The sequence below is a fragment of the Monodon monoceros genome, unplaced genomic scaffold (genome assembly GCF_005190385.1).
Source record: "Monodon monoceros isolate NGI ecotype Baffin Bay Population unplaced genomic scaffold, NGI_Narwhal_1 Super_Scaffold_3, whole genome shotgun sequence".
NCBI classification, from domain to species: domain Eukaryota; kingdom Metazoa; phylum Chordata; class Mammalia; order Artiodactyla; family Monodontidae; genus Monodon; species Monodon monoceros.
This window is the reverse complement of record NW_021703780.1, coordinates 56,266,260-56,290,466: the sequence shown is the minus strand read 5'-3', so window position 1 is coordinate 56,290,466 and position 24,207 is coordinate 56,266,260. Positions and strand designations below refer to the sequence as shown.

Sequence of the window (24,207 nt, the reverse complement as noted above, 5' to 3'; positions counted from 1 at the left end):
ACCTGAAAATATATTTTTCTAATACTTTAAGTTAATTTATCTGTTACATTTCTTGTTTGTATAATTGAGCAGTTACATTTCTGTTTGTTGAATACTTCGTAGAGAACACTTGTGTTTTTCAGCATAAACGAATTTGAGAAACTTAAGGTGTACTGAAAGAAGACATGAAAATGAGTGTAATTTTTTTGTTTTATCCAGCCTGCTCTGAAAATATTACTAAAAACATTTGAGTGTGTGGCAACTATGAAATTAAGGAATGCTGTACCTGCTTTAATTGATATCTTTTGCAAGGTATGATTTCATTTTATCCCTTTTATTCTCTAATACTGAATAACCAAGAAAATAATGATTTCTGCTTACACTCTTAAATTGCCTTTTACTCACATTCTTAATGCCAAAGAATTCTGTTTTCAGAAATGTTCTTTTTCTCCCAAAATAGGGTTTATAAACAGACTCCAGTGACTGAAAGGGCTTCCCCTTAATTAAATAGTTGTAAGCACTCGAGGTGACTTCTTTCAGCTTCGTGAACTGTCCTCATCTCTACTTCTTAAGGTTGATTAAAGAAAGTTTTCTTTTTCAAAAAGATTTGAGGTCATATATAACAAAAGTAAATACACAAATCAATGTATAAATAGGACATTGTTAACAAACAAAGCAGATAGATAAGAATATGGTGGCAAGGAGTTAATTTTCTATTTGGCATTAAGCAAAAAGAAAAACAAAAATTTTTATAGCTTTTTAAAGGTATATTAAAATTTTTACTGTTGTTGAATATTTCCTAGTATTTGGTACTACCCAGCCATTCATTTCAGAATAGGCTTAATAGCAGGAAAACACCCAATTCTCACCCATTCTCTTTAGGAAGCAGCATTGGAACCACTCTAGCAGATGAACAGATATTTCAGTGAATACCTCTAGTACCATATTACAAAGCTTGACAAAGTTACTTGCCTGGAAATTTTTTGAATCAAGAATTACTCAAACTTCCAGTTACATAACAAATGAGTCACAGGGATGAAATGTACGGCATGGGGAATATAATCAGTAATAATGTAGTATCTTTGTATGGTGACAGTAACTAGACTTATGGTTATCATTTTGTAATGTACAGAAATATCAAATCACCATGTTGTGCACCAGTAACTAACGTAGTGTTGTAGGTTAATTATACTTCAGAAAACAAACTCATAGAAAAAGAGATCAGATTTATGGTTACCAGAGGCAGGGGGTGGGGGGATTGGGAATTGGATGAAGGTGGTCAGAACTTACAAACTTCCAGTTATCAGATAAATGAGAACTAGGGATGTTTTATACAACATGAAGAATAGAATGAACACAGCTGTGTATCCTCTATGAAAGTTCTAAGAGAGTAAATCCTGAGAGCTCTCATCACAAGGAAACAAATTTTTTTCTTTTATTTTGTATGTATATGAGATGATGGATGTTCACTCAAATTACTGTAATCTTTTCGTGATGTATGTAAGTCAAATCATTATGCTGGGCACCTTAAACTTATACAGTGCTGCATGTCAGTTATATCTCAACAAAATTGGTAGATAGATAGATAAATTTAAAATTAAAAAAATAAAAAGAAATTACTGCTCACCTGTAGTCATTGTAGAAAACCTCAGTTTAATACCTCTCAGGAATTTTATCATCAGGGATACAGTACAACCACCAGTGCTATACTTACTAAAAGACAGAATGAGTACCAAATGAGGTACAGCTGATAAAGTGGTTGAGCTAACTTGGAGAACAGGAAGAATATACAAGTTTGCATTCAAAAGTATTATTTTCATTTTTGCTTTAAATTCTTGATGTAAGCAGTCTTATTGTGGTTCTCAAATATTTGAAGAAAAATATGCTTCAAAGTTTTAAAATGAATTTTAATTCTGTTTGTCTCCATGTTTCACTTCTTCCATCAGTCTCATTTTTTTCCACACACATTGGTTTTGACTCTCATATTTTTGTGAGAATGACTACTGTTTTCCCTCTTCTACAGCTTGTTGAAGCTGGGATGGTACTTGACCCAGAACACTTTAACTATATTATTAAGCTTTTATACCAAGTACAGGCTTCCAAGCAAGAAATAACTGAAGTTCTGGAAATGAAATCCAGGTAAGAAGAATCACTATAATTAGGACTAAAATATATGTATTTTGGTGGGGACTTAAAAAGGATGAAGGCAGAGCACTCATTATTGTTCATGTGCTCACCGTAAGCCCGTCTCCTTCTTCTGGCTATGGCATCAGCTGCTTCTAGCCGACCCTCCTGGCCAGCCTCACCAGATCTTCCTCAGCACCTGATTTCATCTCAGCGCCTGGCAGATCAAATGTAAAGTCTCCCTTGCTCTGTTTCACAACTTACTTGATTCTACTTAATGCACTCTCTTATGTGTATACAAATTACTTTAATTCTTTTTTCTCTCTCACTTCTTGCCACATTAAATAAAATACTTTAATGTCTCTCCTTCATTCTTTTTATTGATTGATTGATCGATGGCTGTGTTGGGTCTTTGTTGCTGCGCGCAGGCTTTCTCTAGTTGCGGTGAGCGGGGGCTACTGTTTGTTGTGGTGCGCGGGCTTCTCATTGCGGTGGCTTCTCCTGTTGCAGAGCATGGGCTCTAGGCGGGCAGGCTTCAGTAGTTGTGGCTCGCGGGCTCTAGAGCGCAGGCTTAGTAGTTGTGGCGCACGGGCTTAGTTGCTCCACAGCGTGTGGAATCTTCCCAGACCACGGCTCGAACCCGTGTCCCCTGCATTGGCAGGTGGATTCTTAACCACTGAGCCACCAGGGAAGCCCTCTCCTTCATTCTTTCTCTTGTTCGCTTTCTCTATTCAGTTTATGGGCCTCCAAAGGCCTTAAAAAAAAAACCAACCCTGTACTAATTGTAAGAGTAGTACCATAATATACCTGTATTGAGAAAAAGGAAAGCCATGACTTCTATAAAAATTTTTATTATGCTGTCACATACATAGAGAAAAGTATACAAATTTTAAGTATTTAAATGAACTGTAACTTTTTAACAAAATCAGATTTGATAAAGTGCAAATGATATCAACCACCAAAGTCCTTGAGAGTGCCCAGAAAGCTCCCTCCTTCAGAGGAGCTTCCACAGTTGTTTTTATCTCATTTCTTATTATCCTCTAGTACAGAGGTTTCCAAACTTTCTTGGTTCACAGTGTCCAGACGCCAAAATAAATACATTAACAGTACCATTTATTAAGTAGTTAAATCCAAACAAGTTAATAACAGTTTGACAGTGTCTGACAGATGTCGCTTGAAAATTTAAAATAACCTGAGGAGCCCCTGTGAATTTGCTCTAGTGCTCTGGATGCCATAGTGCAGTTAGGGAATTTCAGCTCTAATTATACTACTTCCCTTCAAACACCAGCATTTAAGGCACATTTGAGTTCTTCAGCTTCTATGATTTTTTTAAATTCCTTTAGTGATAGTTAATACTATTTATGTTGCACATGAAAATTATGACAATTTATTTGGTAACCCCTAAGTTTGAAAATTGTATCCTTATGCACTCTCCCCCTTCCTGTGTGCTTGCTTCAAAACAGTTACCTTGTATTTTTTAGGAGGTATTAACATTGGTGACCTATTTATTAGTGAAGGAGAAAATTTAAAAATAACTCTGGGTAGCTAAGAGGTGTAGATCATGGTTGGGGATATGGACCCAGCCCCAAGGCAGAAGGAAAAAAAAATTTAGTATTATTTTATATTTGAATTTATATCTTCTGATGTTCTTTGAAATAATTACCCGTTTCTAGACAGGGAAATGAATTTTAATGGACATTCTTATTTTGATTTTGATTATAATTTTTAGTTAGCTGTAGTTCATTTGAAAGGCTTTCACTTTCAGTGGATAAGGCTACTACAAAGAATTCTGACATTTATATTCAGGACATCAGTGAAAATTTAGGTGTGTATATAATCTAGGAAATTTGTTAACATACATTTACTGACTTTAAAAATTGTATTTTGAAATAATCTTAGATTTACAGAAATTTTGCAAAAATTAGTGTGGCGAATTCCCATGTTCCCGTCATCTAGCTTCCTTTCATGTTAACATCCTACATAATAATAGTGCCAATATCAAAACTAGGAAATTAATTTTGGTATAAATCCATTAACTCACTACAGATCATATTGCACTGTGGTAGGATGCACATGGTTCAGTATATCTTATTACTGGTTAAGTTAACCTTTATCACTTAGTTAAAAAGATTATCTGCCAAGTTTCTACACTGTAAAGTTACTCTTTGTCCTATTGTAATGAATAAATACCTTGGGGAAGAGACTTTAGCATTATGTATTATGCTGTTTCTCCTCAAAACTTCATACATTAATTTTAGTATTCTTCAATGGCTCTTTACTACAGGTTACTACTGTGGTATTTACCCAATGGTGATTTTGTATTTTCCCCATTTTTTCTACATTAAAAAAATTTTATTTATTTATTTGGCTGCACTGGGCCTTAGTTGTGGCACGCAGGATCTTTAGTTGCGGCATGCAGGATCTAGTTCCCTGACCAGGGGTCGAACCCGGGCCCCCTGCATTGGGAGTGCTGAGTCTTAGCCACTGGACCACCAAGAAAGTCCCTTTTCTACATTTATTTATTTATTTTTAAATAGCATGCTTCCTTTTTTTTAAATAGCTATTATTGCTGGGGGGTTTTAAAAATATTTACTTATTTATTTGGTCACACCAGGTCTTAGTTGTGGCAGGTGGGCTCCTTAGTTGCAGCTCACCAGCTCCTTAGTTGTGGCATGCGAACTCTTAGTTGCGGCATGCGTGTGGAATCTAGTTCCCTGACCAGAGGTCGAACCCAGGCCCCCTGCATTGGGAGTGTGGAGTCTTAACCACTGCGCCACCAGGGAAGTCCCTCCCTTTTCTACATTTATTAATTGGAATTTTTCAGTAAAGAAGAGCTGTCCCTTCTCCATTTATTTACTTATTCAAAATTTATGTCAATGTGAACTCATGGCTATTTATTTTATTCTATGGGTTACTTATAATCTAATAATATAGTTATTTATTTTGTTGCTCAAATTGTTCCAAATTTGACCTTTGGGAATTCCTTCAGGTTTGTTCCTACATCCTTTCATCATTTTTTTTTTGTTTTTCTACCACTTTTGTGTTATTTGAAGCCACAGAGTTAAGTCTCATCTTCTCTTTTCGCTGCTCCAACATTGGCAGCAACCATTTCTTCAAGGAGCTCTGGTTCCTTTTATTAGAGAATGGTATTTCAAAACCAAGACCTGAATGTGTTCATTGCTGCTAGAGTATCATTGCAGCCAGGTCTTCTCAGTGGACAGGGCTAGGAAATATATGTATGTATACACAACATACATACACACACAAGATATATATATTTATTTCTCTATTTTTATATATATTACAAAAAACATGAGTACATACTGATAGCTTGATTCGAATCCAGCACTACAGGTTCATCCTAGCCATCCCTTTTTCATATTTATAAATTCTTTCTCCAACAGTGAGAAACCTGACTCTCATTATCTACAATATATTTGCTCATTTATTCAGTCTTACAATCCACAAAAAGTAGCTTCAGAACTGCTAACCCATACCTCTGTGGGAAAAAAATTTAGTACATTTTTAGTATAAGGTTATTATAGTATTCAGCCAAAATATTGCTTCCTAAGTTATTTCGTTTAGTTCTTTCTTTTTCCTATGCCCATTCAATGTGATTATTCATTTGTAGACCATTTACGTTTATTTATTACTGTTTGTATTATATTTTCAGTTATCCCACGTCCTAGTTGGTTTGAATTATTTAGGGAAGTATGTGAAAAATTGCCGTCTGTTCTAACAGTCAATGCTGTACTAAAAAGATGCAATGAGAAATGTTACTCCAGTTTACTCCTGCTCCACCGTTTCCATTTCATCCTTCTCTCTACCCCTTTTCCACCTACATACTGGAGGTAAACAGTCTTTCAGTTTTATCCTCTTATAATGAGCAGATGTGTATGTATTTTCTTATATCTACTTCTTTATTACATATAGTGTAGAAAATAATGCTCTTTTTTTTTAATTTGCTTTTTTTCACTCAGACAGTATATCCTGGAAATCAATCTAAATCAGTCCATAGAGAAATTCGTCATCTTTTAAACCATGCAGAGTATTCCATTTTATGGATATACTTTAGGTTATTCAGTCAGTGATGGGTATTTAAGTTGTCCCCAATATTTTGTAATTTAAAACAATGCTACTGCTCTTGGATTGGAAGAATTAATATTGTTAAAATGACCATCCTACCCAAAGCAATCTACAGATTTAATGGTATCCCTATCAAATTACCCATGACATTTTTCACAGAACTAAAACAAATAATCCTAAAATTTATATGGAATCACAAAAGACCCAGAATTCCCAAAGCAATCCAGAGGAAAAAGGACAAAGCTGGAGGCAGAGCCCTCCCAGACTTCAGACAATACTACAAAGCCACAGTAATCAAAACTGTATGGTACTGGCACAAAAACAGACATGCTGATCAATGGAACAGAATAGAGAGCCCAGAAATAAACCCACACACAGTTAATCAGTTAATCTTCAACAAAGGAGGCAAGAATATTCAATGGAGAAAAGACAGTCATTTCAACAAGTTGTGTTGGGAAAGCTGGACAACTTCATATATTTATTTATTTTTTTTTTTATTTTTTATTTATTTTTTTAAACATCTTTATTGGGGTATAATTGCTTTACAATGGTGTGTTAGTTTCTGCTTTATAACAAAGTGAATCAGTTATACATATACATATGTTCCCATATGTCTTCCCTCTTGCGTCTCCCTCCCTCCCACTCTCCCTATCCCACCCCTCCAGGCTGTCACAAAGCACCGAGCTAATATCCCTGTGCCTTGCGGCTGCTTCCCCCTAGCTATCTACCTTACTACGTTTGTTAGTGTGTATATGTCCATGACTTTCTCTCGCCCTGTCAAAGCTCACCCTTCCCCCTCCCCATATCCTCAAGTCCGTTCTCCAGTAGGTCTGCGTCTTTATTCCTGTCTTACCCCTAGGTTCTTCATGACATTTTTTTTTCCCCTTAAATTCCATATATATGTGTTAGCATACGGTATTTGTCTTTTTCTTTCTGACTTACTTCACTCTGTATGACAGACTCTAGGTCTATCCATCTCATTACAAATAGCTCAATTTCATTTCTTTTTAAGGCTGAGTAATATTCCATTGTATATATGTGCCACATCTTCTTTATCCATTCATCCGATGATGGGCACTTAGGTTGTTTCCATCTCCGGGCTATTGTAAATAGAGCTGCAATGAACATTTTGGTACATGACTCTTCTTGAATTTTGGTTTTCTCAGGGTATATGCCCAGTAGTGGGATTGCTGGGTCATATGGTAATTCTATTTGTAGTTTTTTAAGGAACCTCCATACTGTTCTCCATAGTGGCTGAACCAATTCACATTCCCACCAGCAGTGCAAGAGTGTTCCCTTTTCTCCGCACCCTCTCCAGCATTTATTGTTTCTAGATTTTTTGATGATGGCCATTCTGACTGGTGTGAGATGATATCTCATTGTAGTTTTGATTTGCATTTCTCTAATGATTAGCGATGTTGAGCATTCTTTCATGTGTTTGTTGGCATTCTGTATATCTTCTTTGGAGAAATGTCTATTTAGGTCTTCTGCCCATTTTTGGATTGGGTTGTTTGTTTTTTTGTTATTGAGCTGCATGAGCTGCTTGTAAATTTTGGAGATTAATCCTTTGTCAGTTGCTTCATTTGCAAATATTTTCTCCCATTCTGAGGGTTGTCTTTTGGTCTTGATTATGGTTTCCTTTGCTGTGCAAAAGCTTTGAAGTTTCATTAGGTCCCATTTGTTTATTTTTGTTTTTATTTCCATTTCTCTAGGAGGTGGGTCAGAAAGGATCTTGCTGTGATTTATGTCATAGAGTGTTCTGCCTATGTTTTCCTCTAAGAGTTTGATAGTTTCTGGCCTTACATTTAGGTCTTTAATCCATTTTGAGCTTATTTTTGTGTATGGTGTTAGGGAGTGATCTAATCTCATACTTTTACATGTACCTGTCCAGTTTTCCCAGCACCATTTATTGAAGAGGCTGTCCTTTCTCCACTGTACATTCCTGCCACCTTTATCAAAGATAAGGTGTCCATATGTGCGTGGGTTTATCTCTGGGCTTTCTATCCTGTTCCATTGATCTATCTTTCTGTTTTTGTGCCAGTACCATACTGTCTTGATTACTGTAGCTTTGTAGTATAGTCTGAAGTCAGGGAGCCTGATTCCTCCAGCTCCTTTTTTCGTTCTCAAGATTGCTTTGGCTATTCGGGGTCTTTTGTGTTTCCATACAAATTGCGAAATTTTTTGTTCTAGTTCTGTGAAAAATGCCAGTGGTAGTTTGATAGGGATTGCATTGAAACTGTAGATTGCTTTGGGTAGTAGAGTCATTTTCACAATGTTGATTCTTCCCATCCAAGAACATGGTATATCTCTCCATCTATTTGTATCATCTTTAATTTCTTTCATCAATGTCTTATAGTTTTCTGCCTACAGGTCTTTCGTCTCCTTAGGTAGGTTTATTCCTAGATATTTTATTCTTTTTGTTGCAATGGTAAATGGGAGTGTTTTCTTGATTTCACTTTCAGATTTTTCATCATTAGTGTATAGGAATGCCAGAGATTTCTGTGCATTAATTTTGTATCCTGCTACTTTACCAAATTCATTGATTAGCTCTAGTAGTTTTCTGGTAGCATCTTTAGGATTCTCTATGTATAGTATCATGTCATCTGCAAACAGTGACAGCTTTACTTCTTCTTTCCCGATTTGGATTCCTTTTATTTCCTTTTCTTCTCTGATTGCTGTGGCTAAAACTTCCAAAACTATGTTGAATAAGAGTGGTGAGAGTGGGCAACCTTGTCTTGTTCCTGATCTTAGTGGAAATGCTTTCAGTTTTTCACCATTGAGGATGATGTTGGCTGTGGGCTTGTCATATATGGCCTTTATTATGTTGAGGAAAGTTCCCTCTATGCCTACTTTCTGCAGGGTTTTTATCATAAATGGGTGTTGAATTTTGTCGAAAGCTTTCTCTGCATCTATTGAGATGATCATATGGTTTTTCTCCTTCAATTTGTTAATATGGTTTATCACATTGATAGATTTGCGTATATTGAAGAATCCTTGCATTCCTGGAATAAACCCCACTTGATCATGGTGTATGATCCTTTTAATGTGCTGTTGGATTCTGTTTGCTAGTATTTTGTTGAGGATTTTTGCATCTATGTTCATCAGTGATATTGGCCTGTAGTTTTCTTTCTTTGTGACATCCTTGTCTGGTTTTGGTATCAAGGTGATGGTGGCCTCGTAGAAGGAATTTGGGAGTGTTCCTCCCTCTGCTATATTTTGGAAGAGTTTGAGAGGGATAGGTGTTAGCTCTTCTCTAAATGTTTGATAGAATTCGTCTGTGAAGCCATCTGGTCCTGGGCTTTTGTTTGTTGGAAGATTTTTAATCACAGTTTCAATTTCAGTGCTTGTGATTGGTCTGTTCATATTTTCTATTTCTTCCTGATTCAGTCTTGGCAGGTTGTGCATTTCTAAGAATTTGTCCATTTCTTCCAGATTGTCCATTTTATTGGCATAGAGTTGCTTGTAGTAATCTCTCATGATTTTTTTTATTTCTGCAGTGTCAGTTGTTACTTCTCCTTTTTCATTTCTAATTCTATTGATTTGAGTCTTCTCCCTTTTTTTCTTGATGAGTCTGGCTAGTGGTTTATCTATTTCGTTTATCTTCTCAAAGAACCAGCTTTTAGTTTTATTGATCTTTGCTATTGTTTCCTTCATTTCTTTTTCATTTATTTCTGATCTGATTTTTTGATTTCTTTCCTTCTGCTAGCTTTGGGGTTTTTTTGTTCTTCTTTCTCTAATTGCTTTAGGTTCAAGGTTAGGTTGTTTATTCGAGTTGTTTCCTGCTTCTTAAGGTGGGCTTGTATTGCTATAAACTTCCCCCTTAGAACTGCTTTTGCTGCATCCCATAGGTTTTGGGTCGTTGTGTCTCCATTGTCATTTGTTTCTAGGTATTTTTTTATTTCCTCTTTGATTTCTTCAGTGATCACTTCATTATTAAGTAGTGTATTGTTTAGCCTCCATGTGTTTGTATTTTTTACAGATCTTTTCCTGTAATTGATATCTAGTCTCATGGCGTTGTGGTCAGAAAAGATACTTGATACAATTTCAATTTTCTTAAATTTACCAAGGCTTGATTTGTGACCCAAGATATGATCTATCCTGGAGAATGTTCCATGAGCACTTGAGAAAAATGTGTATTCTGTTGTTTTTGGATGGAGTGTCCTATAAATATCAATTAAGTCCATCTTGTTTAATGTATCATTTAAAGCTTGTGTTTCCTTATTTATTTTCATTTTGGATGATCTGTACATGGGTGAAAGTGGGGTGTTAAAGTCCCCTACTATGAATGTGTTACTGTCGATCTCCCCTTTTATGGCTGTTAGTATTTGCCTTATGTATTGAGGTGCTCCTATGTTGGGTGCATAAATATTTACAATTGTTATATCTTCTTCTTGGATAGATCCCTTGATCATTATGTAGTGTCCTTCTTTGTCTCTTGTAATAGTCCTTATTTTAAAGTCTATTTTGTCTGATATGAGAATTGCTACTCCAGCTTTCTTTTGGTTTCCATTTGCATGGAATATCTTTTTCCATCCCCTTATTTTCAGTCTGTATGTGTCTCTAGGTCTGAAGTGGGTCTCTTGTAGACAGCATATATAAGGGTCTTGTTTTTATATCCATTCAGCCAATCTGTGTCTTTTGGTGGGAGCATTTAGTCCATTTACATTTAAGGTAATTATCGATATGTATGTTCCTATTCCCATTTTCTATATTGTTTTGGGTTCGTTATTATAGGTCTTTTCCTTCTCTTGTGTTCCTTGTCTAGAGAAGTTCCTTTAGCATTTGTTGTAAAGCTGGTTTGGTGGTGCTGAACTCTCTCAGCTTTTGCTTGTCTGTAAAGGTCTTAATTTCTCCATCAAATCTGAATGAGATCCTTGCTGGGTAGAGTAGTCTTGGTTGCAGGTTTTTCTCCTTCATCACTTTCAGTATGTCCTGCCACTCCCTTCTGGCTTGTAGGGTTTCTGCTGAGAGATCAGCTATTAACCTTATGGGGATTCCCTTGTGTGTTATTTGTTGTTTTTCCCTTGCTGCTTTTAATATGCTTTCTTTGTATTTAATTTTTGACAGTTTGATTAGTATGTGTCTTTGCGAATTTCTCCTTGTATTTATCCTGTATGGGACTCTCTGTGCTTCCTGGACTTGATTAACTATTTCCTTTCCCATATTAGGGAAGTTTTCAACTATAATCTCTTCAAATATTTTCTCAGTCCCTTTCTTTTTCTCTTCTTCTTCTGGAACCCCTATAATTCGAATGTTGGTGCGTTTAATGTTGTCCCAGAGGTCTCTGAGACTGTCCTCAGTTCTTTTCATTCTTTTTTCTTTATTCTGCTCTGCAGTAGTTATTTCTACTATTTTATCTTCCAGGTCACTTATCCGTTCTTCTGCCTCAGTTATTCTGTTATTGATCCCATCTAGAGTACTTTTAATTTCATTTATTGCGTTGTTCATCATTGCTTGTTTCATCTTTATTTCTTCTAGGTCCTTGTTAACTGTTTCTTGCATTTTGTCCATTCTACTTCCAAGATTTCGGATCATCCTTACTATCATTATTCTGAATTCTTTTTCAGGTAGACTGCCTATTTCCTCTTCATTTGTTAGGTCTGGTGCATTTTTATCTTGCTCCTTCATCTGCTGTGTGTTTTTCTGTCTTCTCATTTTGCTTATCTTACTGTGTTTGGGGTCTCCTTTTTGCAGGCTGCACGTTCGTAGTTCCCATTGTTTTTGATGTCTGTCTCCAGTGGCTAAGGTTGTTTCAGTGGGTTGTGTAGGCTTCCTGGTGGAGGGGACTAGTGCCTGTGTTCTGGTGGATGAGGCTGGATCTTGTCTTTCTGGTGGGCAGGACCGCGTCTGATGGTGTGTTTGGGGGTGTCTGTGACCTTATTATGATTTTAGGCAGCCTCTCTGCTAATGGGTGGGGTTGTGTTCCTGTCTTCCTAGTTGTTTGGCATAGGGTGTCCAGCACTGTAGGTTGCTGGTTGTTGAGTGGAGCTGGGTCCTAGCGTTGAGATGGAGATATCTGTGAGAGCTTTCGCCGTTTGATATTACGTGGAGCCGGGAGGTCTCTGGTGGACCAATGTCCTGAAGTTGGCTCTCCCACCTCAGAGGAACAGGCCTGACACCCGGCCTGAGCACCAAGACCCTGTCAGCCACACGGCTCAGAATAAAAGGGAGAAAAAGTAGAGAGAATTAGTAGAAGTATGAGGAAAGAAAGAAGGAAAGGAGGAAAGGAAGGAAGGAAGAAAGAAGCAAAGAAGGAAAGAAAGGAGGGAGGGAGGGAGGGAGGAAGGAAGGAAGGAGGGAAAGAAGGAAAAAAGACAGAAAGAAAGAAGATAAGTAAAAATAAAATAAAGTATAATATAGTTATTGAATTAAAAAATATTTAGAAAAAAAAAAGGGACGGATAGAACCTCAGGACAAATGTTGGAAGCAAAGCTATACAGAGAAAATCTTACACAGAAGCATACACATACACCTTCACAAAAAGAGGTAAAGGGGGAAAAATCATAAATCTTGCTCTCAGAGACCACCTCCTCAATTTGGGGTGATTCGTTGTCTAAAGGAGGGAAGGAAGGAAGGAAAGAAAGAAAGAAAGAACGAAGGTAAAGTATAATAAAGTTATTACAATTAAAATTAATTATTGAGAAAAAAATTTTTTTAAAAAAACCATGGACAGATAGAGCCCTAGGACAAATGGTGGAAGCAAGAGTATACAGGCAAGGTCTCACACAGAAGCATACACGTACACATTCACAAAAAGAGGAAAAGGGAAAAAAATCATAGATCTCGCTCCTAAAGTCCACCTCTTCAATTTGGGATCATTCCTTGTCTATTCAGGTATTCCACAGATGCAGGGTATATCAAGTTGATTGTGGAGCTTTAATCCGCTGCTTCTGAGGCTGCTGGGAGAGATTTCCCTTTCTCTTCTTTGTTCTCACAGCTTACAGGAGCTCAGCTTTGGATTTGGCCCTGCCTCTGCGTGTAGGTCGCTGGAGGGCGTCTGTTTTTTGCTCAGACAGGACAGGGTTAAAGGAGCCGCTGATTCGGGGGCTCTGGCTCACTCAGGCCGGGGGGGGGGGGGGGAAGGAGGGGCACTGCGTGCGGGGCGGGCCTGCGGCGTCAGAGGCGGCGTGACGTTGCAACAGCCTGAGGCCCGCCGTGCGTTCTCCCGGGGAAGTTGTCCCTGGTTCCCGGGAACCTGGCAGTGGCGGGCTGCACCGGCTCCGCGGAAGAGGGGTGTGGAGAGTGACCTGTGCTCGCACACAGGCCCCTTGGTGGCGGCAGCAGCAGCCTTAGCGTCTCCCGCCCGTTTCTGGGATCCGCGCTTTTAGCCGCGGCTCGCGCCCGTCTCTGGGGTTCGCGCTTTTAGCCGCGGCTCGCGCCCGTCTCTGGAGTTCCTTTAAGCAGCGCTCTTAAACCCCTCTCCTCGCGCACCAGGAAACAAAGAGGGAAGAAAAAGTCTCTTGCCTCTTCGGCAGGTGCAGGCTTTTCCCCGAACTCCCTCCCAGCTAGTCGTGGTGCACTAACCCCTTCAGGCTATGTTCAAGCCGCCAACCCCAGTCCTCTCCCTGCGCTCCGTCTAAAACCGAAACCCGAGCCTCAGCTCCCAGCCCCGCCCGCCCCGGCGGGTGAGCAGACAAGCCTCTCGGGCTGGTGAGTGCCGGTCGGCACCGATCCTCTGTGCGGGAATCTCCCCGCTTTGCCCTCCGCACCCGTCGCTGTGCACTACTCCGCGGTCCCGAAGCTCCCCCCTCCGCCTCCCGCAGTCTCCGCCCGCGGAGGGGCTTCCTAGTGTGTGGAAACTTTTCCTCCTTCACAGCTCCCTCCCACTGGTGCAGGTTCCGTCCTTATTCTTTTGTCTCTGTTTTTTCTTTTTTTCTTTTGCCCTACCCAGGTACGTGGGGAGTTTCTTGCCTTTTGGGAGGTCTGAGGTCTTCTGCCAGCCTTCAGTAGGTGTTCTGTAGGAGTCGTTCCACGTGTAGATGTATTTCTGGTGTATCCGTGGGGAGGAAGGCGATCTCTGCGTCTTACTCTTCCGCCATCTTCAAGGTCCCCCCTCAACTTCATATATTTAAATCAGTAAAGTTAGAACATTCCCTCACACCATATACAAAATAAACTCAAAATGGTTTAAAGACCTAGATATAATGACACCATAAAAATCCTAGAAGAGAACATAGGCAAAACATTTTCTGACATAAAACGTAGCAATATTTTCTTAGGTCAGTCTCCCCAGGCAAAAGAAATAAAAGCAAAAATAAACAAATGGGGCCTAATGAAACTTAAAAGCTTTTGTACAGCAAAGGAAACCATAAACAAAAGACAACCTACAGACAGGGAGAAAATATTTGTAAACGATGCGACCGACAAGGGCTTGACTTCCAAAATATATAAACAGCTCATACAACTCAATATCAAAAAACCAAACAACCCAATCAAAAACTGGGCAGAAGACCTAAATAGACATTTCTCCAAAGGAGACATACAGATGGCCAATCTGAAAAGATGCTCAACATCGCTAATTATTAGAGAAATGCAAGTCAAAATTACAATGAGGTATCACCTCACACCAGTCAGAATGGCCATCATCAAAAAGTCTACAAATAATAAATGCTGGAGAGGGTGTGGAGAAAAGGGAACCTTCCTACACTGTTGGTAGGAATGTAAATTGGTACAGCCACTATGGTGAACAGTATGGAGATTCCTTAAAAAGCTGAAAATAGAGTTGCCGTATGATCCAGCAATCCCATCCCTGGGCATATATCCAGAAAAGACGAAAACTGTAATTCAAAAAGAAACATGCACCCCAGTGTTCATAGCAGCACCATTTACAATAGCCAAGACATGGAAGCTACCTAAATGACCATTGACAGATGAATGGATAAAAATTAGGAACTTGTCCTTCCTTTTTAATGCTCTGGAATAATTTATAAAGCATCGGGACTAATTACCAAAATTGACCCCATAGTTGGTTGTCACACACTATTCTTAGTTTAATGGAACCCTCCTCTTTTCTCCTTTTCTTCTTCTCCTCTTCCCAGTTGCCAGTGTGCTTCTCCTTTCATTTTTGTCTTTTTTTCTTTCCCAGAAGCTATCTATACATTTCACAGATCACTTTCTTTAAATCATACAAAACTTTTAAGTTCCTTCTGTGTGGTTTGTGTTCTAATATACCCAGTTTTTTTCTTAGCATTTTCAAATTTAGTGTGGACTTTGTCTTTGTAATGGTAGTTCTTAATCAATGTTAGGTCCCTCTGGTAGTTTCCCTTTTTGGTTCTCCCCTACAAGTGTTTTTGTTTGTTTGCTTTGTTTTGTTTTGGTCGGTATTTGCTTGCCACAAATCCTTATGGGCCAGTGAGAGTAAAGTGGGAGCAGTAGAGATCAAGTGCTGAGATTTAATTTTTTTCTCTTTTTAATCACAATTATCTTAAAGTTTTGACATTCTCTGTCTTCAAGTTAGGATGAAGGTATGATTTCCTGTGGAATTTGCTTTTTCCTCCTTGTTGCCTGTGGTTTAGGAGGAAATAGTATAAGTTAGGTATCTGCGCAGTTGCCATTTTCTTCAGCGCTGAATAATTTTTATAGCATATTTCTCTTTCTCCAGTCTCTTAGGTATAATTTATAGAACAAATGAATTAGGAGCAATATTGACTTTTTGGGTGATGAACATAATTAACCCTTTTTTATTGTTAAAGGTTACAGATGAGGCAGTTTATAAAGAACTGGAAGTGTGATTTAGAGTCAGCCTTGAATGAAATAGAGGTATGTTGCTTATCTTTTAAATAAATTTCTGGGATCTCCGAAAACCAATAACAACAAAGAAACTTTGGATAGTAACCCAGTTTTAGAAAAGTTTTACAATGAGGCTGTTACACAGAGAAAAGAAGGAAAAGAAGTTTAATTTTTTGCAGGTTAATACTTTGAAATGCAAACATAATTTCTAGAGTTGTGAACTGTTCTAAAACTAATTCTAGAAATAGTTCAGTTTAAAATTGACTTATGTTAAGCTATAATAATCTATAGCTTAGCCTTTAATTGTTGTCACTAGGCAGACTCCCTCAGTGCACAAATGACTTGGCTTTCTTGTCGAGATCCATAGGTGGCTGCAGTATGTGACATGACAGGGTAAAGCCAAGGTCATTGTGCACTCTCTGAATAAGAAATAGAGGACTTTCAGGATGACTGTACTTTTTAATTTAAGATCATTTTTGTACTCATTCTAGTAATTGTTGATCTAGTCTAAATTAGAATTTATATCCTTGAAACAATTTTTTGTTGGCATGGGAAACTTTCTTAGTTTAGAATTGAAAATAATAGGAAGATAGTAAGTTTACTGAAATTTACCTTGTAGCGCCTTTTGTAGAAGAAATGTAATGCCCAAAATTACGTGTGGGCTGCAAATCATAAATGGCCAACTAACTGTAAAATGCAATCCCTAAAAGTAGTAAAATAGTGTATTGCTGTGGAAGTAGCTCAAATCATGCTGCTAATCATCTGTTTTCCTTAAATCTATCTCCACTGTGTAGCTCAGGTTTGAGGGTGACGTCATGAAGTACATTAGGAGCTAGATAATTAAAACAAGTGTATGTTGACATCTGGAACTTATAGAGGCATTGCTATGGACAGAAAAGCAAATTGTACAGTAACATGTTACTGCTGTTTAACACTTGTCAGTAAGTTTATAAGGTTTGCAGAGATTGTCTTATTAATTTCTGTATATCTAATGCCTGCATGTGCCTACCCCATGATATGTTTGCATAAATGACAACTTGCATTTTTTGTTTTGTTTTTAATAATTCTCATAGCATTATAAAGAAAAAGGTGACTGGACCAAATTGGGAAATTTATACATTAACATAAAACTGGGCTGTGAAAAATTTGCAGATTTCCAGAGATTTTGTGCTTGTATTGCTGAAACACTGACAAAAGACTGTAAAGAAGAGAGACCAGGTGTTCCATTTTGTGAATTCGCTGAAACAAGTAAATGTCACTTTTTGTCTGAGTATTGTGTGTTAGGGTGATACAGTGTTCTTTATTATTGATTGATGGATTGACTGGTACAATGTTCATAACATATAAAGCTCTTAATAGTCTCCATGTTGGAGATAAGTTAACACTGCAGTTTTTAGATACTTTTCCTTCTTTTTATAAATTTTTCCATCTACTTATTGTTAAATTAGATTATAATGATAAAAGGTCAATAGAATATCAGATGTTTCATGTTCTTATTTTTCTTTTCATTCAGATTGGTAAAACTATTGCTAAGAAATTGTAGTGGAGCATCTGAATTTTTGAATCATTAAGTTGTTACTATCTTCACTATTGCCACGTCAACAAAATTCGTATATTTTTGAGACCTTTCTTTTTACATCAGCTCTTCGCTGCTATATTCTCTGTCAGGGTCGGCAAACTCTGTAAAGGACCAGATTTTAGGCCTTGCACGCACAGTATGTAATCTGTGTCACACAGTTTTCTTTTCAAACAACCCTTTAAAAATAAAAACCATTCTTAGAATCTCAACAGCCTGTACAAAAACAGGCCACAGGCCATATTTGGCCCATGGGCTATAGTTTGCTGATACCTGGTCTTTGTGGTAATATCACTAATTCCATATTAAATTTGCCTTTTCCATCATTCTAAGGGACTGTTTCACTTTCTTCCATATACCTACTTTGTGTTTCAGTTAGCAAAGATCCACAAAACAGTGAAGTAGATAAAACTTTGCTGGGAAGAATTGGAATCAGTGCTATGTACTTCTACCACAAGCTGTTGCAGTGGTCCAAGGTACTTCACTAAATTTTATTTTGGCTTGGTATATAGAGTGTTAGTTTAAAATTTTTGAGCAGAATATAGGTTAACCCTGAAAATTTGCTAGTAATTTGCTAATTTGCTAAAAATTTGCTAATAATCATTACGGGTGGCAAATTGAAACTTACACAATAAGTGAATTATTAGGTGGTATATTAGGCAAATACGGAAAGGAGATGGCATGAGAAGAATATCTATGACTACTATGAAGAATCTCAGTATAAGGAACACTTAGGAAGCTGTGCTAAATATCGTATTTATTTGAAGCACCTTTCAATTCAGAATTTATTTTGCCAGCTCCTGAGTATTGGTAGTATTATAATTTTGGAAGCTCTCTCTTAAGATGAACCCGAGATACTAACAATTAACAGAACTCTTTTAAAATCACTTCTTAGGATGCTCTGGAATACTGTATACCATATATCTTCATGTCTACCTTTGAGGCTTAGCTCACCATAGAAGTGGTGTAGTGATTCTAGACCATATTGTGCTATCATTGTTTAGATTTCCCTGAGGTGGTGGTGGAGTTATAGATTCAATAAAGTTAAGTAAAGTAAAGGACAGAAAAATCCAAAATAGGGAGAAGTGCTGAGGGATGGAGAGTAAGATGGTTGAGAGTGGGGTTACTATTGAATCAACTATTAAAGTGTATATTTTATTCCTTCCTTCTTTTTATAAAGAGGTTATTTCACAATTGAAATAATATTTAAGGACATGGTCACTCAGGTACACATACAAAATTCATGAATTTTTTTTAAAAGAAAATAATTTTTAAATAATCATTGTACAGAAGGTCTCCAGTCTCCAACGTCTTCTAAGCGGTTTAGCGCTTATTGTGTGGTAGGCCTGGGATGAACAAAATGTACCTTGGCTCTGCTCTCACATTCTAGCTTAAAGTCTATCATAGCATTAATTTCTTGGGTATTTAATGCTTGAGAATTTGAGGACTACCTAGTTAGAAGACCCTTTTTTAAAACTCAGACTGATTTTGCTGAAATTTTAGAGTATGTTTTAATTTTATTTGGTTTCTTTTTAAAGATTTGTTTTTGATATGGAACATTTTTTAAGTCTTTATTGAATTTGTTACAATATTGCTTCTGTTTTATTTTGTTTTTTTGGCCATGAGGCATCAAACCCGCACCCCCTGCATTGAAAGGCGAAGTCTTAACTACTGGACCGCCAGGGAAGTCCCCTTTATTTGGTTATTTTTATTTGGGATATAAGCAGTTGGTGAATTTGTGCCCTTTTCTTTTCTTTTTTTTTTTTTCCTGGCCGTGCTGTGCGGCATGTGGGATCTTAGTTCCCAGACCATGGATTGAACCCGTGCCCCCTGCAGTGGAAGCACAGAGTCTTAACCACTATACCACCAGAGAAGTCCCAATGCCTGTATTTTAATTTTAAATGTTAACTATCTTATTTAGAATGAGTATTTTATTATCTTACTTAGCATGAATTTTTTAATGAAACGTTCCATTTTGAACATAAAAGTAAAACCATTGAAATTAAACTTAAGGTATCCCTTGAAAAATGCACTCATTTATACAGTCAGATTGAAAGTACTTTGACATCATAATATGCATCTGACTCAAAATAGCATGTAATATAATATAAAACAAGAGTCTGAAAACCAAAAGCCAGATCTGGCCCACAGCCTGTTTTTATACAGCTCATGAGCTAAGAATGTTTTTTACATTTTTAAAGATTTAGAAATTTAAAAACAACCAAAAAGAATATGCAGCTGACCAAATGTGACCTGCAAAGCCTAAAGCATTTACTCTCTGGCTTTTAATGGAAAAATTTTGCTGACCTTGGTGTAAAGTAATAACACATGTCCAATTTCTGATGTCCACCCTAGAGACAGCCTTTATGTTGTAGACAATGTGAAATAATTAGCCTATTGACTCAAGAAAACAATTTTCAGACAATTTTATCCCCCCTTTTTTTTTTCTATCATTTTCTATCATTCTTTATCTAAATTTCATATGAAATAATCTTTTCATTGACTTTCCCTCCTGGATCTCAGGGTGATCAACAGAAGAAGAGCAAAAACATATGATGGGTAGCTTTCCACATTAAGGCATGAAATCCTTTTGCCAAATGAAATCTTTAGAGGAGGCTCAGTGAATAAAACAGATGAAAGGAGAACCGAAGAAAGGGGGCCCAGTGGGGGCATGGTTAATGAGACAAAGCCCTGCTTGCTCACCTTCCCTTTCCATCTTTGTGGCTGAGCAGGAAAGGGCTTAAGGAGAGAGTCTTAGAGCAGTTTGACAACCATCAGTCTAGAATTATTCAAATTGCGTAATTGACTTCTATATAATTATCAGTGACTTTGTACCTCTATAATACTCCTAATGATTGATACTCAGTGGGGTTTTTTGTCTTTTTTTTTTAACTCTAGGGAAGGAAGGTCTTAGATAAACTATATGAATTAAAAATACATTTTACAAGTTTAAAAGGACTTACAGGGCCGGAGAAGTTAGCACCGAGATGTCAAATTGTGAATATTGCAGCAGAAATTTTTCTAAAAAGTGGAAGCCTAGATGGTGCCATTTGGGTATTAAGGGGTAAGTTCTGATATATGCCAGCATGAAATAATTTGTTAAGCTTGTTATAAATTCTTGGTTTTGTAGTTACCTCAAGTACAATTGAGGTAACTGAATTGTGGGTGATAATTTGGTCTAAACCCCTAGTGATCATGCGGGTAGGAAAGGTTGTTATATAAAATGAAAGGAGAATGGTAACCTAGCTTTAAAGAAGAAACTGTGTGAACCTTTGCTGAAAAGTTAGTTCTTACTTTGGCCTAAGCACTGTATAGATGCTTTACCTGATTATCTCAATTAATCTTCATAGAAACCCTGTGAGTTTGGAATTATTACAATCCCCATATTATTGATAAGAAAATGTTGTCAGAGACAGTAAGCAGCTTGCCCCAAATGACATAACAAGTAAAGAGTGGAGGCCGGGTTTAATCCCAGACAGTCCAGCTTCAGAGCCCAAGCTTCAGCTGCTGAGACAGGGAAATCCTGATTGCAGTCTGCATAACTCTATCTTTGCATGTGCCGACAACCGTGGCTCCAAACCAAGACAATAAAGATTATTTCCCCTAGTAAGTCAAATCATCTAATAGAAATTGTGATGAAATTAAGCCAGCAGAAGCAACTAAGGTTAGTTTGGCATGAGGTAAATAAAATTTAGAGAGCACAGTAGTAGCACAGCATCTAATGTAGCTTTGGCTACTTGGACCATCAAGCAGATTTTATTTGATAAAATGAGATAGATAAGAATGAAGAAACTTCGAAAATCTCAGTTTAGGTGGAAGATGGAATAAACTCACAAGTAAATAAAATAGAAAACTTTTACACTAACACACAAAACTAGCATGCATACATATTCATATATACATAAAATACCGTATTTGTTCAGTGCTGAGGGTTTATGGAATATAGAGGTTGTGATTAGACTTCGTGATCAAAAGCTTGTTGGAAAAGGTTTTCTTCAACTTAACAAATGTAACCAGTGAGTTTTCCTAGGACGGGAAGGTTAATCAAAATAGAAAGATACCACACAAAATACAAATACACAAATACAAAATAGAATGTGCATAAAAATAGGAAGTAGCAAAATGCAAGCCAGAGCTCACAAGCTCTATGAGAAAGAAAAAATGTGGCAAGAAATGGAAAGGGTAAAATAGTTGGTAAAAATGGGCCTGGATGATCTTCTGCCTAAAAGTTTCTGGCAAAACTAGTCTATCTCAAACTAGAGACTGGGGGAGGGTTTGTGGGAGGGGTGTGGAGTAGTCTAAGGAGATTTTAAATTTTTACAATTTTGTTGTTTCAATTTTGAGATTATCTTTTAAAATTCTATCAGTTACAAACAGAGGATTTTCTTTTGCAGTGACCATTCCAATTGAAAGTCATTTTTCATAAGTAAAATTTTATTTCTTTGAAAAAAAAGGGCCCACAGAAGTATGTTAAGTTGTCCCCAGAATTTTTTGGTTCTTCAAAGGTTCTGCAGTGAACAGGCCACTCTCAAGAAATGAAATACAAATGGCTTGATCTCACTTATAATAAGTGAGAGTAATACTGACTTGTATTAAGAGAAATAAACATTAAAATCCTAAACACCTGTCAGACCAGCAAAGATTAAAGTTTTGTGATATACTTTTCGTGAGGGTATAGAGAAATGAGCCTTCACATATATTGTCTTTAGGGGCTTTTTGACAAAATATCTGTCAAAATTTAGTAATGCATATTTCCTTTAATCTATTAACTCCATTTCTAGGAATTTGTCCTACAAACACATTTATATCTGTATACAGGGGTATGCACTGTAAGTTATATGGAATCTCTTTTTTAAACCATCAACAATGATAACAAAGATTCCAGATAACTTAAGTGTCTGTTAAGGGTGTACCAGTTAGTGAAACTGTGTGACAGCCATATGATGGAATAGAACAACGTAGAGCTGCAAGTACTCATTGGAATGATCTCCAGGATTTACCAAGTGAAAAAAGGAATGTGCTGAACGGTGTACACAGTATGCTACCACTACTGTAAAAAAATAAAATGGATACATACATACTTGCTTTATACCCTTAAAATACTTGCAGAAGGATGCACAAGAAACTAGTAATAGTGGGTGCTTCTGGGAAGAAGAATTGACTGCTTGGAGGACAGGGGTGAGAGGCATATTAATTTGTTACATATTTTTTCTATATTTTTTCCTTTTAAAAATATGTGCATTTATTACCTACTAAACTTTTTAAAGAAGGGGTTTACATACACTTGCTCATATTTGAGTAATGTAGAATATTTTATACATTTTTATTTAATGGGTGGCAGCCATTATGCAGCAGTCCCCAACTTTTTTGGCACCAGGGACCAGTTTCGTGGTAGACAATTTTTCCACGGTGGGGGGGCGGGGTCGGGGGGGGGGAATGGTAATGCCAACAATGGGGAGCGGCAGATGAAGCTTTGCTCGCTTGCCCGTGCTCACCTCCTGCTCTGCGGCCCAGTACCGGTCCGCAGCCCATGGGTTGGGGACCCCTGCTCTATTGTTTGGGCCTTACACATTTTCACTTTCACATTTTAAACTCTTTTTCAGCATTGGTACCTTGTATCCTGGCAAATGAACAACAAATTCCTACCTTGCCTTATACCCTTACCAGCATTAAAAAAAAACCTTAAAACTATATTTTTATAATTAAGGTTTGGAGGCTGAAAAATAAATGTCTTAACTTTCTAGAATACAAATTTTGTAAAAAAAAAATTTATATATGCTATTTATTGAGAAACTGCTCTTGAATTTTAAAATAACTTTTATTGCCTTTATATAAGTAATACATGGTTATTACGATTTAATAATAAGTTTTGCTTATCCACCCCTTCTTATTTCTCTATAATGAAATACAGAGAAATTTCTATAGAGAAATAAGAAGGGGTGGATAAGCAAAACTGATGACAAAAAATCCTTATTCAGCCAGCCACCCAGTGTTATAAATAACACTACAGTGTTACTATACAGACTCTTTAGTACCTTTCATTTTCATCAGGCAACAGTCTTTCTGTGGACATCTTTCTGTGAAAGGGAATATCCCTCTACAACATCACTTAATGGGCTGCATAGTTTTCCATCTTATAAACAAATATAGATAAACATAGATACATAGATATGTCCATGAGTCCACTTTTCTTGAGCTAGCTGGTTTTTAAATTTCTATGATAAACAAAATCCCTACTAAACATCCCGGCTAAATCTTAATTATGCCCTTAGGATAAATTCTGATGGAATTGCTGGGTAAAGGTAAGGGCAGTTTAAAGCTTTTTGATAAATGTTGGCAAATTTGCCCTTGTTGCCATTCAGATTTGCAGCAAGTTATTTTGAGTTTATTAGAAAGCCTCCCTTTGTGAGAAAATCCTTAGAGAACAATTGCATAGGTATTGTCTATACAGTCATTGTCCTGTTAGGGATCACAGGTGCACATAAACAGTCCAGATGTTAGTGCCCAATTTTATGTTTTTTAGTTACCAGACAGACTGGCGCACTTCAGTTTATGCAAACCCTAATCTGGCTATTCTGAACATTCCATTCCAGGTGTTACCTCTGTGAATAGAATACAGAAGTACTCTACACCTTTAGAAGTGTTGAACTAATTATAGTCATCTTGCCAGCATTTCAAGATGCATATTATGAAGCAAACACCCTTGCCAAATT

The 24,207-nt window shown here is 37.2% G+C and overlaps 1 protein-coding gene across 1 annotated transcript in view; it reads left to right on the top strand.

The window, feature by feature from the left end:
- The window catches only part of TOPAZ1 (testis and ovary specific PAZ domain containing 1), a 75,199-nt gene that overhangs the window by 39,209 nt on the left and 11,783 nt on the right, over window positions 1-24,207 (top strand). Inside the window, exons 11-16 of the mRNA XM_029244396.1 lie at window positions 199-291; window positions 2,003-2,118; window positions 15,882-15,948; window positions 16,992-17,166; window positions 17,870-17,970; window positions 20,393-20,558. Coding sequence (XP_029100229.1) covers window positions 199-291; window positions 2,003-2,118; window positions 15,882-15,948; window positions 16,992-17,166; window positions 17,870-17,970; window positions 20,393-20,558 — 718 coding nt within the window. The remainder of the gene's footprint in view (window positions 1-198; window positions 292-2,002; window positions 2,119-15,881; window positions 15,949-16,991; window positions 17,167-17,869; window positions 17,971-20,392; window positions 20,559-24,207) is intronic.